This window comes from Thrips palmi, unplaced genomic scaffold (assembly GCF_012932325.1).
Source record: "Thrips palmi isolate BJ-2018 unplaced genomic scaffold, TpBJ-2018v1 HiC_scaffold_4, whole genome shotgun sequence".
NCBI classification, from domain to species: domain Eukaryota; kingdom Metazoa; phylum Arthropoda; class Insecta; order Thysanoptera; family Thripidae; genus Thrips; species Thrips palmi.
The window spans coordinates 11,715,531-11,731,086 of NW_023144631.1; the positions used below are offsets into that span (position 1 = coordinate 11,715,531).

General features: G+C 51.5%; 1 protein-coding gene across 1 annotated transcript in view; it reads right to left on the reverse strand.

Moving 5' to 3' along the window:
* LOC117650100 (centaurin-gamma-1A-like) overlaps positions 1-15,556 on the reverse strand; it is a 96,182-nt gene that overhangs the window by 49,952 nt on the left and 30,674 nt on the right. Inside the window, exon 2 of the mRNA XM_034393404.1 lies at positions 11,682-11,914. Within this exon, the coding sequence (XP_034249295.1) occupies positions 11,682-11,914 (233 nt within the window). The remainder of the gene's footprint in view (positions 1-11,681; positions 11,915-15,556) is intronic.

Genomic DNA, 15,556 nt, shown 5'->3' on the forward strand with positions numbered 1-15,556 from the left:
TTTTCAATAATATTCCACTGATGTAGCTTTTTTGGAGTAGCTAAAGCATCATATAACAATCTCCAGCAAACATCAGAATCTCGTTTGTCAATTGGGTGATTGTATAGGGACATCCAGTTAATCTTCTTATTTATGATTTTTGATTTTCCATTTACTTGAGGCTTTGATATTAATGGTTGAAGACTTGCAAGGTACATTATTTTTTTTTGTTGAGGGAAAAGTTGAAAAGCTTTTCTTGATCTTGCCGTCTAAAGCTGAATTTTTTTGGGCCCATGCTCTTCATTAGACTGCTGAATTTTTATCTTCTTGCTGAAATGGATCTTGTTTTGATTGTAGTTGTAGCTCAATCTTCTTTGCGTTGAGATTGTGTACTGTTGGAGGTTGAGTGTTTCCCAGGATCCATCTTCTTTTAACATTTTTTCCAATGTGGTGTGTCCACATTTTTTCCAATCAGGGATTTTTTGAAAATTTGTTTGATCACTTAGCATGCTTCCATAGAGTGGCATTTTTCTCAGTACATTTATGGGGAAAAACTGTAGTGTTAAAAATTTGGACCTATATTGTGCCATGCTATCAGTAGACTTTGATAGAAGGGACCCAAAGTTGCACATATCTTTTTCTTGCTTGACTTGACAGAAGAATAGTGATGGAGAAATGTCTCCATACAAAGAAAGATTGTAGTGATGAAGTAAATGGTTGAGTCTTTACTATTTGGTTTTTGCTGGATTGCACTTGCTAATGAAAGTCTCGGGGAAATTTATTTTTGCATGTAGATTAATAATTTCTAATCCTCCTTCTTCTTTTGGTGCATAGATGAAGTTTTGGTGGAGCCAATGTTTACCTTGCCACAAGAAGTTGTTCATTTGAGTTTGGATTTGTTGGATGAAAAGTCTTGGTGGTTTCAGAACATTTAGGACATGGATTAATTGTGACCCAATGAGCTGGTTACAAATTATTCTTCTACCTTGGTATGATGTTAGCTTGACATATTGTGTCCAGTTTTTGAAAGTTCCGCTTATTTTAACGGAAAGGTCTTGCCAATTTTTTTCTTCATAAGTTTTTTTATTTCCTATGTAGACTCCCCAAAAATTTTTTCTCCTTCATTATTCCATTTATATTCCATTGGGGTATCATTTCTTGTTTTCCCAAAATCCACAGAATAATCCAGTTGACTTGTTTTGATTCAATTTAGCACCTGACTGTTGGCTGTACTGCTGGAAAGCAAGATCGATCTTCTCGAAGTCGTCCTCTTCTGTTATGAAAAAATTAAAATCGTCTGCAAAGGCAGTGCACTTAGGTCTGATGTTTGTTGACATTGGTATTAGATAACCTTTGATGTCCATGTTGTTAGACACATACCTCAAAAAAGGGGTTTAATGGTTAGGATATATAGTGGGGCCCGCGATTTGGGTCCCCCTTTCTTGAGTCCTTTCTTGAAAATGAACGGTGTAAGTAGAGCTGAGCCAATTTTGACAAAACCTTGTGTTTTGTCAACAACGATTGGACTCCAGTGCATAGTTTTGGACCAAAAACCCTTTTATTTCTAGAAGATGGAATAGATATTGATGTGAAAAATTATTGAAGGCTTCAGTTTGGTCCATACTTAGGATTGCTAGAGGTGAGTTGGATTGGTTTTGGGATGGCGAATGATGTTTCTTATGAGGTGCAAATTATCGTATATTGTTCTTCCTGGTACTGAGTAGCTCTGATCTGAGGAAAGTAACTTGGAGATGACGTTTGCTATTTTCCTACTATAAATTCTTGATATAATTTTATAATCAGAGTTCATGAGAGAAATTGGTCTCCAATTCTTCAGCTGGTTTTTGTCTCCAGATTTGGGAACGGGTTTGATGACAATTTTCTTCATGCTTGCGGGTAATCTTCCTGTTTCTTCAAAATGTTTTATAACCTTATGAAAATATTCTTGAGTTGAGGCCAAAAGAATTTGTAAAATTCAATTGGGAGTCCATCAATTCCAGGTGCTCGATTTAGCTTTGCCATGTTGATAGATTCCTCGATGTCTTGTTTAAAAAATTGGTGCATCACAAAAATCTCTGTCAGTTGGAGACAGGGATGGTAGATTTTGATAAATTACATTATCTGGCTGGAGTCTTTTAATATTTGCATCTGAGAAGGATGCTTTAAAACTTTCTTGTACTACAGGGAAAATCTTATCTTTATCACGGGGTAAGCTGGCCTTTTTTTTCCCAACTGGTCCATAGATACTGATGGCTTAGCCTGCTTGGCAAGGCGTAGAAAGAATTTTGATTGACAGTTGGCTTCATTGGATAACATTGATTCAATTAGTGATAATTTGTTACTTGAATTTTTTTCTATATAATTCTACTATTTTTTTTTCTAGTTGTATCAGGCTTTCTTCATCTTTCTTGACATTTGAGATTTAGATTGGATGAAATTTATTTGAGCTTGAAGGGTTGTGAATTTTTCTCTTGCTTGTAGAGGGAAATATTTCATGAAACGTTGTGATGCTTTTTTCCCCCACTAGAACCGGGGAAAGGGGTCAATTTGACCCCTTTTAATTTTCGTCATAAATTTTTCTGACTTTTTTTTTTTCTTCTCGGATTTGGGGCTTTTTGACTTTTTTAAATACCAGAAAAGAACATTTGGGAAAATTTTCGGCGCTGTCGGACCTTTTTTTGTAGGCGTAGGACAAAAATATACCTAGAACCGCGGCAGGGGTCATTTTGACCCCTGTATTTTTTTGCACTCGGGAAAGTTCGAATTTTGGCAATAAAAAGCGTCACAAGCGTAAATTTTTAGTGGTGAATCTTTTGGGGAGTGCTATGGACTGCCCTGGGAGACCTAACTTGGCCAACGGCAAAGGGCGACCCGCCGAGCAAACGCCTAAATGTATGCAAGATGCGTGGTTTCCGCGTAAGGTATGTCTGTAGAATAAAAAAATCTCATTCAAGGAACTTTAAAGGAAAAGTAGATGATGTCGTTTGGTTTTCTTCGAGGTAGTAGTTCGGGCTTTTTTATAACTGTAGAGAAAAATAGATAGCCCAATGGCCCCAAATGGACCTAAGCGAGCGGGCCCAATGTCGGTGCGAGCCGAGCTGTGGCTTGCACCGGCCGAGCCGTGAGACATTATTGTTGTTCTATGCGGGGACAGGGGATTTTTGGGCCCGGTGCCGCTCGCGCTGTCCCCGCGAGGTATTGTCGATGTTTCGAGCAGACTGCCTCCCATGCGACCTCCGATCCCCCCCGGCAGCCACCACCCAAATATTATTATATTATTGTTAGGATACCGCTTGGTTTCGGGACTCAGCAGTAAAAGCACGGTGACACCTTTATGTGTCTAATAGTTTTAGATACGTTTAAGTGTAAAGGTATCATCGGGAAAAAAATCTACGTCACTTAGTACCCATCCCCCCCTGAATAACAGGAAAAATTGCGAAAACATGGGGAAATTTGGCCCGCCCCCTACTTTGAGGAATGTACTAATTTTGCCTATTTTTAATCCGGACGGGACTTGAACCTGAGTCGGGGTCAAAATAGATGTTTTTAATCACCAAAATTAATCAGCACCCCCATACACACTAACAACAATGCAAAAACTCGAATAAAAAGAATGTTCTAAATGTACCCCACTGGGATTTGAACCCGGGTCCCAAAACCCCTCCGATTCACTTGAAACTGGGTACCGTTGGTTTTGTCTCGTTGCCCCGATTCCCAAAATTTCCCTTCATGCTCTTCTAGCTGTATCCGTTACCGAAATCCTCCTCGACCTAAGGTAGACCATGATGCACCTGCAGCAGCGCCCCCGGGGCTCGGATCGAATTTGCTGCCAGCGGGCGGTTCTTAAGGGGCACCCAAGTAGGCTGCATATCAAATTTGGGCAAGATCGGACCACGGGAAGTCCCCCGACGGACGAAAAGAACGGACAGACACACAGCATGGATCATACTCCTTTCCCCCCGTCATTTTTTTAAAAAAAAAAAAAAAAAGGGGCGGGCCAAAAATGGTAGAAAAGGAGCAAAACAGGTTATTCGTGTCAGGGGGTTTCCTACCTTTGGCCTTTTAAGGCCCCATATAATTCAAAAAATCATTGTTGATCTCAGATACATCTTTTACTCGTTAAGGGCCCATAACATGGGCAAAATAAAAAAAATACGGGCAAAAAAAAGGGGGGTCAAAAGACCCCTTCCCCCGGTTTTTAGGTATACGAAAAAGTCAGCGGTTCTAGTGTTAACTTCTTCTTTGAGTTTTATCCCATATTTACAGATGTCGCAGTTTTGGGCTTTTTTTATTTTTCTTCAAAAAGGAAATGATTGTTGATAATTTTTTGATATTTTTTTGACTTCAAAGTAGCGGTGTCCATCTTCCAGTAGGGCGGGCTGTACTGAGGTCTTGTGGTGTTGAATGTTATATTGACTGCAGAGTGATCAGAAAATGAAGGGAAATATTGCAGTGTTTTTTTATCATATTGAGGTCCTTATTTTTACAAAATTCTGTCAAGTCTTGACATGGGGTGGTTTTGTTGCAGTCCTCTGAAGGTATATTGGCTCTTGTTTGGGTTGAAATCTCTCCAAACATCTGACAGATTGTGTTGACGGATCAAGAGCTTCATTTTGTTGGCAACTTCAATTTTGTCTCAGCGCAATTTAATCGGTCATTTTTTTCGACAGTAACATTCCAGTCTCCACCATGATGAATCTTGAAGAGTCTTCAGTATTTGTAAGATAAAAATCAATCTTGTTGATAACTTGGATTGCATTTGGAGTAGCTTGAGGCATGTAAACATTAACAAGATGATAAATTATACTTTCAATTTTGATTGTTATAACCTGTAAGTACCCAGGGGCAAGTACTTCATGAGAAATAAATTCTACTTCATCAAAAAATTGTTGTTGGAAAGCAATTGCAAACCTGAAGAGGTGGGTTGTTTGTGATAAAAAATTTATAATCTTGAGGGTAAAACATAACTGCATTCTCTTGAAGGTTTGTTTCTTGAAGAATAAATTTTGCTTTTGTTGTCTTTGCTAAATCAAACAATGCCATTGTTTTTTGGTGACTGACTAGCCCCTTGACATTTAAGGTCAGGGTTGAAGCCATGACTAGAAATGACAAAATTAGTAACATGAGGTAGTAGAGAAAATTTTCTTAGATTTCATCAGGTTGTTTTAAGGCTTGGATGGCCCTGTCTAGTCTCCTTGAGAGATTTTGATCAGGGCATAAAATGAAAGCACGCTCAAGCTGTCTTAGTAGTTCATTTTTATCCCTCGTTATTTGTGCTGCTACTTTTTTAGAGTTGGCTTTTCCTCTGCATTTATCAAGAAAATCTTCAAACTCTTGTGCTGATAGTTTTGAGTCATCAAAATTCATTGTTTTAATGAGATTTGAACGAACAATTTCTTCTTTCTTCTGTCTTCTTTGTTGGCTCTTTGACATTACTTTCTCATAGGAATCTGAATCAGTTTCTACTTCCATTTCATTGGATCTGTCAAAACTTTGTTGTGATGTATCAAGTTCCATTTCAGCAGATGAGTCATGCTGACTGTTTAAGCGACTTCAGTTCTGACTGTAGGGTTTCTTCGGGTGAATGCTTTCTCTTCTTTGGGCTTCAGCTTCATTGTGAATTGTAACACTTTGTGGTTGAGAAAAATCATACCAGTATGTGTTGTCTTGATGGGTTTTGTCAATTTCTTCTTGGATGGGAATGATTGGTCTTTTCTTCTTTCTTCTGGGGTTTCTTGAGTGACAATTGGGGGATCTTCTTGAGATGGATGTTCAATGTTTGATGAGAAAGAACTTGTCCTGCTTCTTGAGGGTGAAGAAAATTGGGGCATGAGATTGTTAATCGAATCCAGATTTGGCCTTGTTTGGGGAGTTTTGTTGACGGCATGGCTGCTCTCTCCAGTTGAGGTGAACAAACAATCTATGTGCTGGGGGTCTGAAATTAGACATAAGTGGGAAGTCTGCATTCTGTTGTTCTTTTCTCTTGCATTTTTCTTCGACATGTCCTGGTCCAAGGCAGAAATTACATACCAGCTCATCCTTGTCGATGTAGATGGTATATTGAATCCATCTGGTGATGTGATATTCATTAGAGGTGGTAGTTGAGGTCCTCTTCCTTCTTCGTGAAGCATCATGTAGACAGATCTTCTCCATGTACGTATGTGCTTGAGATCATCATGAGAAGTAGTAACTTTGAGTCTGTTGGTGCAGAAGCGAATGTACCATAAGTTGTAGCAAAATTTTTAGTCTTCATCGGATAGTTCTGGTGGGCAATTTGAGATGACAACTTTTTTGGCTTCTGAAACATAGCGACGAACAGGGACAAATTGTGCTCCCACACTTATCCCTCCTCCCTCACATAATTTTTCCACTGTTGTTTGATCAGTTAGGTATAGACATATTCTAGCACCACACTAAGTCTTGTCACATAGTGTATGTTGTGGCCTCCGATGAGGTCAGCCACACTTCGAGGCACTGATCTGAGAAATTCCTCTTGTATCTTGAAGCACTACTGCACATTTTCTTGATGGACGATAGTTTGGGCTCTCTTGTCGGTTGACACTGCTGGTCCTTTGTTGTTGTTTGGATCAGCTGTTTGTTGGCGGTATCATGGCGGCCTTGAGGCGTCATGTTGGACGGGATGTAGAGGTTAGGTTGTTGGTCGATGTTGGATTCTGTTGAAATTGGGTTCTTGGTTGGGCTTGCCAATGCGATGGTCCAGTCCTGACGACAGCAGAGAAGGTTTGGTTCATTGTTGTTGGAAATTGGTCTTGATGAAGCGACGAGTCGTTTTGGCGGGAAACCATGGTGGTTCACAGCCGGGGTTTGGGGGAAAGGAAAAAAGGAGTTTTCGCTCCATCCGCGACGGTTTCGTTGAAATTTTTGTCTTGAGATAATCCTCAACACTAGTTCTTGCATTTTTTCACAAATTTTATAGTTGGTTTTGTGGAATTCCCTTGTCAAAACAATTTTTTAAAAAGAGCACTTCGCGGGGACCTCTTCCCCTACTCGAGAGGGGAGAGAGAGGGGAGGAGAGAGAGAGAGAGAGAGAAGAGAGGAGAAGAGAGGGGAGACACGAAGGGACACGCACGGGACCCCTGGAGCACTTCTCACTTTATCGACGGCGTGGTCCAAGAGGTCCAAGCCACCGAGCCACGCTAGAGAGTAGAGAAACGCCCTTTACCGCCGAAAAAAAACCGACGCGGTCGAAATAAAGCGAAGTCTGCCAGTTCGATGGCTCGTTACACGCCTCTCCGCACACTCACTCTATCCCCCCCCCCCCCACCCACCCCCGACTCACGCCCTTCTCCCCTCTTTCCCCCAACCACTTTTTCCTCTTCCCCTCTCCCCCCTCACCTGGGCCGTCCCCCCATCAGTCCATCAGCCTCCAATCTAATGAGACCGTTTTCGCAGAAATTAATTGCGCTGTGGCGGGGAAAATATGACAGAGTGAGAGAGACGACGCCGGGGAGCGAAACGAGAGGGAGAGAGAGAGAGAGCGGAGACCGAGAGGGCCGACCAGACTGCGCCGAAAGTGCCCGGTCCCCCGTCCCACAGTGGTCCAGGAGGAGACTACTCTAATCGGACGTGACCGAGAGCACGATAGTTTTGAGCTCTGCGGTCCAGTCCTGAAATAGTAGATCGATTTAGCTGCCGCCCGAACGGGTAATAATTTATTGGCGGAAGTTATTTCGACCATCGATTTATCAAATCCCATTTTGAGCAAGGACGTCCGAAAAGCTGCTCAATGCGAAAGGAAAATAACTCCAGCCTGATTCGTACACCAAAATTCACAAGAAATTTGAAATTTGCTGAAATTTGTGACAATTTGTCGAAATTCTTGTCAAATTCAGAAGTTTTTGCCCGAAATTCAACTGATATTCTCAGAGATTTCCCTTCTCAAAACGTAAAGTCTGTCTCTATAAACGCGTCTGTCAGCTAGCCAGTCCGTCCACCGGGCAACAATCCGACACAGAGAGGCAATGCTCGTAGACGGACAGGCGGACGAATAGGCGGATAGACAGACGGATAGACAGACGGACAGACAGACGGACAGACAGACGGACAGACAGACGGACAGACAGACGGACAGACAGACGGACAGGACAGACAGACGGACAGGACAGACAGACGGACAGACAGACAGACGGACAGACAGGCGGACAGACAGAAAGGCGGACAGACAGACAGACAGGCGGACAGACAGACAGGCGGACAGACAGACAGGCGGACAGACAGACAGGCGGACAGACAGACAGGCGGACAGACAGACAGGCGGACAGACAGATAGCCGGACAGACAGACAGGCGGACAGACAGCCGGAGACAGACAGACAGGCGGACAGACAGGTGGACAGACAGGCGGACAGAAAGGTGGACAGAAAGGCGGACAGACAGACAGACAGACGCACGGACAGACGCGGCACAGCCTGCCGTCGTCATGGCGACGCGCGCCGGCCGGCCGGCGAATCGATACGAAAGCCAGAGAGCGTCGCGACGGCCAGCGCCGCCGCAGCGATGCTCTTTGTTAGTTTATTGAAAGTCGTCGCGCGGCGTTTTGTTCTTGTTGATATTATTGATGTTGTTGTTGTTGGTGCGTTTTTGTAAGACCGGGTTGAGCCGTCGCGATCCGCTCGCGGCACTGCAAAAAGCGCAGCAACAGCAGCAGACGCCTCCCCCTCCCTTCAAAAGAACTCGAACAAATTAATTCTCGTCAAAGCGCTGCCGTCGTATAATTCAACAGCCGGTCCGCGCCACGCGCCACGCGCTCGGACTTACGCCAAAATAATAAGCGCAGAAAGAAGGAAACGCCTGTCTTGAATAACTTTGCCTACAAAACGCCTAGCAAAATTTTTTTTACAGCGAAAAGAAAAAAGAAAACAGCAACACTATAAAGAAGGCTCCTTTTTCTTCTTATTTCATCTTTTTTCTTCATCTTTTTTCCATGCTCTACTCATTTTTTTTTCTGTCTCGTCGCCGCAAGTTTCGCACAAAGAAATGGCAGCGCAGCACAGCGCCGCTGTAAAGGCGTTGTCGCGCGGGGGGCACGGCGACGCCGACGCCGCGTCGGTGCAGAAAAGGGAAAAGAGGGAGGGGAAGGGAGAGGGAGGGGGAAGGGGAGGGGGAGGGGGAAAGGGCCGCGCGGACGCGACGCACGCCTCGGGGGCATAAGTCTCCTATTACCCTGCAGAGTGCGCCGTGCCGTGCCGTGCCGTGCCTTTTCACTTTCTGCGCGCTGCCTCATACATATTCGCTCTAATTTCGGCGCGGCAGCTCGGATGTGCAGGCCGCGCACGGCGGCGCTCGAACGGCGCTCCAGCAGCCTGATTCCGAGAGTCGTTTTCGTCGCTCTGTCTCTCTCGCACCCGTAGGGGAAGCCCCATGAGTGCGAGAGAGACAGAGCGACGAAAACGACTCTCGGAGTCGGTCCGCCTGCAGCCTCCGCGGCGGCCCCTCCAGCCTCCAGCCCCCACACCTACACCTACGCCGCCGTCCCACGCCCGCCGCCCCTCTGTCAACAAATTTATATTTTCATAACGCGTTAGCGGGGGCAGGGCAGGGAGGGGAAAGGGGGAGTGACTCGTCGGTGCGCAAAATTAATGTACGTCACAGAGACCGCCCCGCCCCGCCCCGCTCCGCCCCGCCCCGCCCCACCCCGCCCCGCCCCCCCCCGCCCCGCCCAACTAGCGTCGTGTCGCCGTCTTACGGGGCAGGTGCGCGCCAAATAAGCCACATCAAGCAAGGCGGTGCGCGGCGAGGAAAGGGGAGGGGGGGGTGAGGTGTTCCGGGTTCATCGTGGCGGAAATCGACCCTTACATAAGTCTGGGGTTGCAACCAACCCCTTTGTGTACCCATGGCCGCGCTGTGGCGTGGCGTGGCGTGGCGTGGCGTGGACGGTCGCGGACGGCCAGTGTCCATCAGTCAGTAGCGACAGGCAGCGGTGGGGTACCCTCCGGCCGGGAAGGGAACGGGGACCCGGACCCTCGAGGGGACCCGGGGCTCCCTTCGCCCTTCTGCCTCCCGCATATCTCAACGGCCCGGCGACTCACTTCCGTAGCCCCCCCCCCCTCCCCCCCCTCTCCGGACCCCCGGGGCCTTCCCTGCTTTGCCTCCGGGCTCTAGGCACGCCCCTGTTACAGTAGGCAGGAGGGCTGCAGGCCTGCAGGCGGCAGCGCAGCAGTATACGTATCTGCCTTCCCTTTGATGTGTGACACGACCGGAGGGAAGGGGGACAGCAACTACAGTGCCGGGTCCGGAGGCTGCGGAGTGTGGGGCATGCGCACCTAACTCTCTCTCTCTCTCTCTCTCTCTCTCTCTCTCTCTCTCTCTCTCTCTCTCTCTCTCTCTCTCACACACACACACACACAAACACACACACGCTGACGCAAAATGAGCTTACAGCCCGAGGGCGGTAAACAAAAGCAAACCAGAGCGCGCCCGCCAATCACAGCGAGCGACGGAACAATACAACAGGTGTGTGAGAGAGTGTATGTGTGTGCTGGTGTCGGCGCCACCGAATGGTACTGTACAGTGCAGTACAGCCCAACCAAAGCGAGTCTGTTTCGTTACACATAACGAACCAACGATAGGGCGGCTCGCGTCGTGGCGTGGCGGCCTGGCGGCCCAATCCGGTCGAAAAAGAGCTGCACGGCAATTATCGCGCTGACGCACAGTGGGCAAGAAGACCGGTGGAGGCGGTCAAAACTCTAGACGCGTTTTGAGTTCCAGAGTCGCTAAATGGGACTCGCACCGAACGTGTGACCCCACCAATGGATTGCTCTCCGAACGAGGAATCCATTGGTGGGGTCACAGGTTCAATTCGAGTCCTGTTTAGCGACTCTGGAGCTCCAAAACGCGTTTAGAGTTTTGCCCGCCTCCACCGGTCTTCTGGCCTACTGTGTGACGGGGCGAGTCCGTCCGCTCGAGGCCGTGCGAGAGAGACAGAGCGACGAGCGCCACCGGCTCCCGCTAATCGGCCGGCAGGACACAGCTCATCCTCATAATGACGCGGAGCGAACTAATCTCCGCCGCGCGGCGCGATGATTGAGTCACCACGGCGACCGACGTCGCGAGCTATGTCTCTCTCCCACACCTTTGGAGCCCTTCTCTAGTGCGAGAGAGACAGCGGGCGACACTTTTTTCGGAATCTATGCCTGCGCGCGGCATAGGCCGTCGTCGTGCACCTGCGGCACCTGCACCGTGATAGCGCCGCGCTTATCAACAAGGGGAGAGGGGAGGGGGCGGGGAAGAGGGGAGGGGAGGGGGAGGAGGGGGCGGGGAGAGGTGCCGTTGGCGTCACGTTCCGATCAAGGCAGAGCGAGGCGGAGGCAAGGGACAGAGGCGCGCGGAGTTCCCCGGGAGTTCCCGTCGTCGGAGTGAACGCCGAGTTCCCGACGTGCCTGCCGCACCTCTCTCTTCCTCTTCCTCTTCCGATATTAAACCGGCGGCACCGTGTCACCGGAATGCGCGGCAGCGGCAGCCACGCCACTGCGAAACACGGGGCCGGGCCGTCAGTCGGCCTTATCACACATGCGCAGCGCGTCTGGCGCACCACATATGTGTCGAGCCTGTGTCCTCACGCACGTACACACACACACACACACACACACACACACACACACACACACACACACACACACACACACACACACACACAGAGTCGCGCTGCCATTCACAGTGCAGGGCATTGTCACCGTCACCCACCTGCATCTCCGGGGCGCCGCCCTCGTCCCTGATGAGCAGCAGGTACGACGTGCCGTCCACGAGGATCTCCTTCTTGAAGCGGCCGCCCTCGGGGGACTCCTCCTGCATGTAGGAGCCGGTGAGGTAGCGGTGCACCAGGGCCGACTTGCCGGACGACAGCGAGCCCACGATGCCGAGCCGCAGGTCCGGCACGCTGCGCGACAGCGTCCACTCCTGGCTGTTGACGAACGAGTCTGCAACAGAGAGAGAAAGGGGCGCCGTTAGAGAGGGTGGTGACGAGGACTTCGTGAGCACGGCGTCGACCGAGCACGGCGTCGACCGAGCACGGCGTCGACCGAGCACGGCGTCGACCGAGCACGGCGTCGACCGAGCACGGCATCGACCGAGCACGGCGTCGACCGAGCACGGCGTCGACCGAGCACGGCGTCGACCGAGCACGGCGTCGACCGAGCACGGCGTCGACCGAGCACGGCGTCGACCGAGCACGGCGTCCACGAGCACAGGACCACGGCGCCAACCGCCGAGGTCGACGACGGCGTCCTTGACGGGGACCTCAAAGTGCGCGTCAATGTCAGGTGAGGTGAGAGATTCCGCGGTCGCAATCATGAGCCGTGTTTGCGGAGGGGCCCCAGAGTGTCATGCAAAGTGGGGCGCCCAGCCCGAGCAGGCAGACAGGAGGCCAGGCTGGGCAGCCAACCAACCTCGGAGCCGCAAGCTGGGCAAACTTGACCCCCAGAAAACTATGAAAGCGGACGAGCCCGGGCGGGGCTCGGTGGCACGGCCCGGTGGCAACGGCCCACACGGAACCAGGGCAGGGCACTAGGCCACCGGCAGGACACCGCCAAGCCACCGCGGCCCCGCGCCACGCCAAGCACGCCAAGCGCCATCGGGGCGACACTGCCAAATTGCAGTGGATCGATCTGGGTCTGGAGTAAAAGAGCGCGAGCGTGCCTCGTCACACCGCCTTCGCCTTGTCTCTCTCGCACTCACGGCTGGCATCGTGAGGGGTGCGAGAGAGGCAGAACGTACACAATGCTCGCACAAAGCCCAGGGCACTGTATTTCTCAGGCTTTTACAGAACTGACAACACAAATTGCCAACCCAACAGATGCTTATAAGCAAAGGTCATGACCCTCCCCCTCTCCCCCTTCTCCTGGAAACGCGCGCCTGTTCCCATCGCGCCCCCGTGCCTCCAGGTGAGCACCGTGCTGAGCCACGCCTTTCCTGCTCCAGCCGCTTCCAGCTCCAGAGGGCTCCAGAGGCCCCGCCGTGCTCCGCCGACCCGACGCAACCCTCTGGCGGGCGAAAAGCCGATAAACTCATTGGCGCGGCAAATTGGCGAATGTGCAAAGGAAGAGCAGAGCGCTGCAGTCACTACCGCTGCGCCGCTAAACGCCGCGTCCCGGACAATTGGCCGAATCGCCTGATAACGCCCCCCCCCTTCTCCTCACCCCGAGGGGGGACAGGGGGGGGGGGGGACGGGTGCGGGGCGATAGAGCGAGAAACAGCCAAACAAATGTCCTGCTGGAATCGGGCGACGACGCCATGGAACACAAACTCGGCGGATATTGCGGCGAATCGGCGAAAGCACCGCCTCCGGGCCGGGGGGGGGGGGGGGCAGGTGCGGGTACAGGGGAGGGGGGCGGAAATGGACGCGCCTCGCCGGAAGAAGCAGCAGTTAGTTCCCCGAAGCGCCCTGCCAGCCCGCCGGGGTTCGAGCAGCTCCGGTGCCCCGGACAGGACGCAGGCTGATTCCGAGAGTCGTTTTCGTCGCTCTGTCTTTGTCGCGCACTCGTGGGTGCGAGAGAGACAGAGCGACGAAAACGACTCTCGGAATCAGTCTGCAGGGGAGGGTGGCCCGGAAGATGGGCCCGACTCGCAGCGAGTGGCTAATTCCAGAGCAACACAGCGACGCGCCCTGTCAGCGCTGCCTGCCGTCTGATTCCGAACACTGCTTCGTCGCTCTGTCTCTCTCGCACCCCTGCGGACCGCCCCATGAGTGCGAGAGAGACAGAGCGACGAAAGCAGTGCTCGGAATCAGACGGCTGCAGGCTGGCTCCGAACAGAGCTTCCCCCGTCCACCACCTGTCCCTCTCGCACTCGTAAGTATGAAAGGGGCGGCGCGATGAAGCGTGGCTGGTTTGGAATCAGTCTGCTGCTTCCCTGACAGCGCACTGTTTTCCATTCCGTGAACCTTCTCCCCTGCCGAGCGATTTCGAAGGGAATCGCTTCGTGGCTCCGTCTCTCTCGCACTCCTCCGGAGAACCAAGTGAGTGCGACAGAGGCAGAGCGAAGAATCAACTCTGGATGCTGCTGCCGCTGCCCCGCAAGGCCGACGCCCTCTTGGTGAAGGTCGCCGAGGCCCTCGCCGAGATGAGGCGGGTGGCGGCCAAAGTGGTAAAAATGACGGTGGCTGGGTCCAATCACGGACCGGGTCCAATCACACCAGGCCGAGAGGGTTCGGGCAGCCAGGGGCGCCGTGCATCCGAAAGGAGAGCACTGTGCACAGTGGGCCAGAAGACAGGAGGAGGCGGCCAAAACTCTAGACGCGTTTTGAGCTCCAGAGTCGCTGAACAGGACTCGAACCGAACGTGTGACCCCACCAATGGATACCTCGTTCGGGCAATCCATTGGTGGGGTCACACGTTCGGTTGGAGTTCTGTTTAGCGACTCCGGAGCTTAAAACGCGTCGAGAGTTTTGAACGCCTCCACCAGTCTTCTGGCCCACTGTGCACTGCTAAGATAATTCCGCATAACACTCCGTTCCGACGCCCTGTCTCTCTCTCACAAAACTTCCGGGACGCCCCATGAGTGCGAGAGAGACAGAGCGCCGAAAACGACTCTCGGAATCCGTCCGCAGAGCAGCCCGTCGACGCAGACACGACGAAGACACTGGTGGCGGCGTGCAGTCTGGACTGGTCACGGTCGAAACACCAGCAACGCTGGTTTCGTTTTCGAACAGCTCAGCAAAAATCGGCAGCGCGGCGCACGGTGCGGCCCTCGCAAACGGACTAGCCGTCGGTCTCTTACAGTGTCTTCCCCTTTTTTCGCCTTTTGCACTTTCGGCGCGCGCTGTCGCCACCACCACGTTATTACCACGGAGCAGGGCCGGGCCGCGGCGGACTGATTCCGAGAGTCGTTTTCGTCGCTCTGTCTCTCCCGCACTCATGGGGCGTCTCATAGGGGTGCGAGAGAGACAGAGCGACGAAAACGACTCTCGGAATCAGTCCGCCGGGCGCTGCAAATTTAATTTTCGCGAAGCGCAAATGAGCCGAGCGGCGCGCAGCATCTGCCCGCCCCGCCGCCGCGACCCGAGATATTGGATGAAAGTATTAGGGACAGAAGAAGCAGCCGAAAACAGACAAAGTTAATAAAAGGAGGAAACTCGAAGGAAACCGACTCGGCGCGGACCGCGCTGCTCCCACGAGTTCCAAACCGTGAGCCCGCCCGCACGCACGGCCAGTGGTGCTGATGGATCGCCAGCAGCAGAGTCGTTTTCGTCGCTGTCTCTCTCGCACCCGGACGGGATGCCCCATGAGTTCGAGAGAGACAGAGCGACGAAACTGCTCGCTTTTCGGAATAAGGCTTCACAAGTGCAGTGTAGGGGGATGCACCTCGGCGAGCAACGCGGGGCGCCCTGCCCTGGCGCTAAGGCCGGCTAAGGCCCCGTCGCGTGTCCGCCTAGGAGAGCCGTTCCCGTCGCTCTGTCCCTCTCGCACCTGCACGGGACGCCCCAGGAGTGCGAGAGAGACAGAGCGACGAAAACGACTCTCGGAATCCGTCTGCATTTTTCAGGATGCGGGGCGAAGTGGGTCGATCGGCGCGCGGGCCGCGGCTCCACGGCACGCCACCAGTAAACGGCCGCGGCCGTGTGG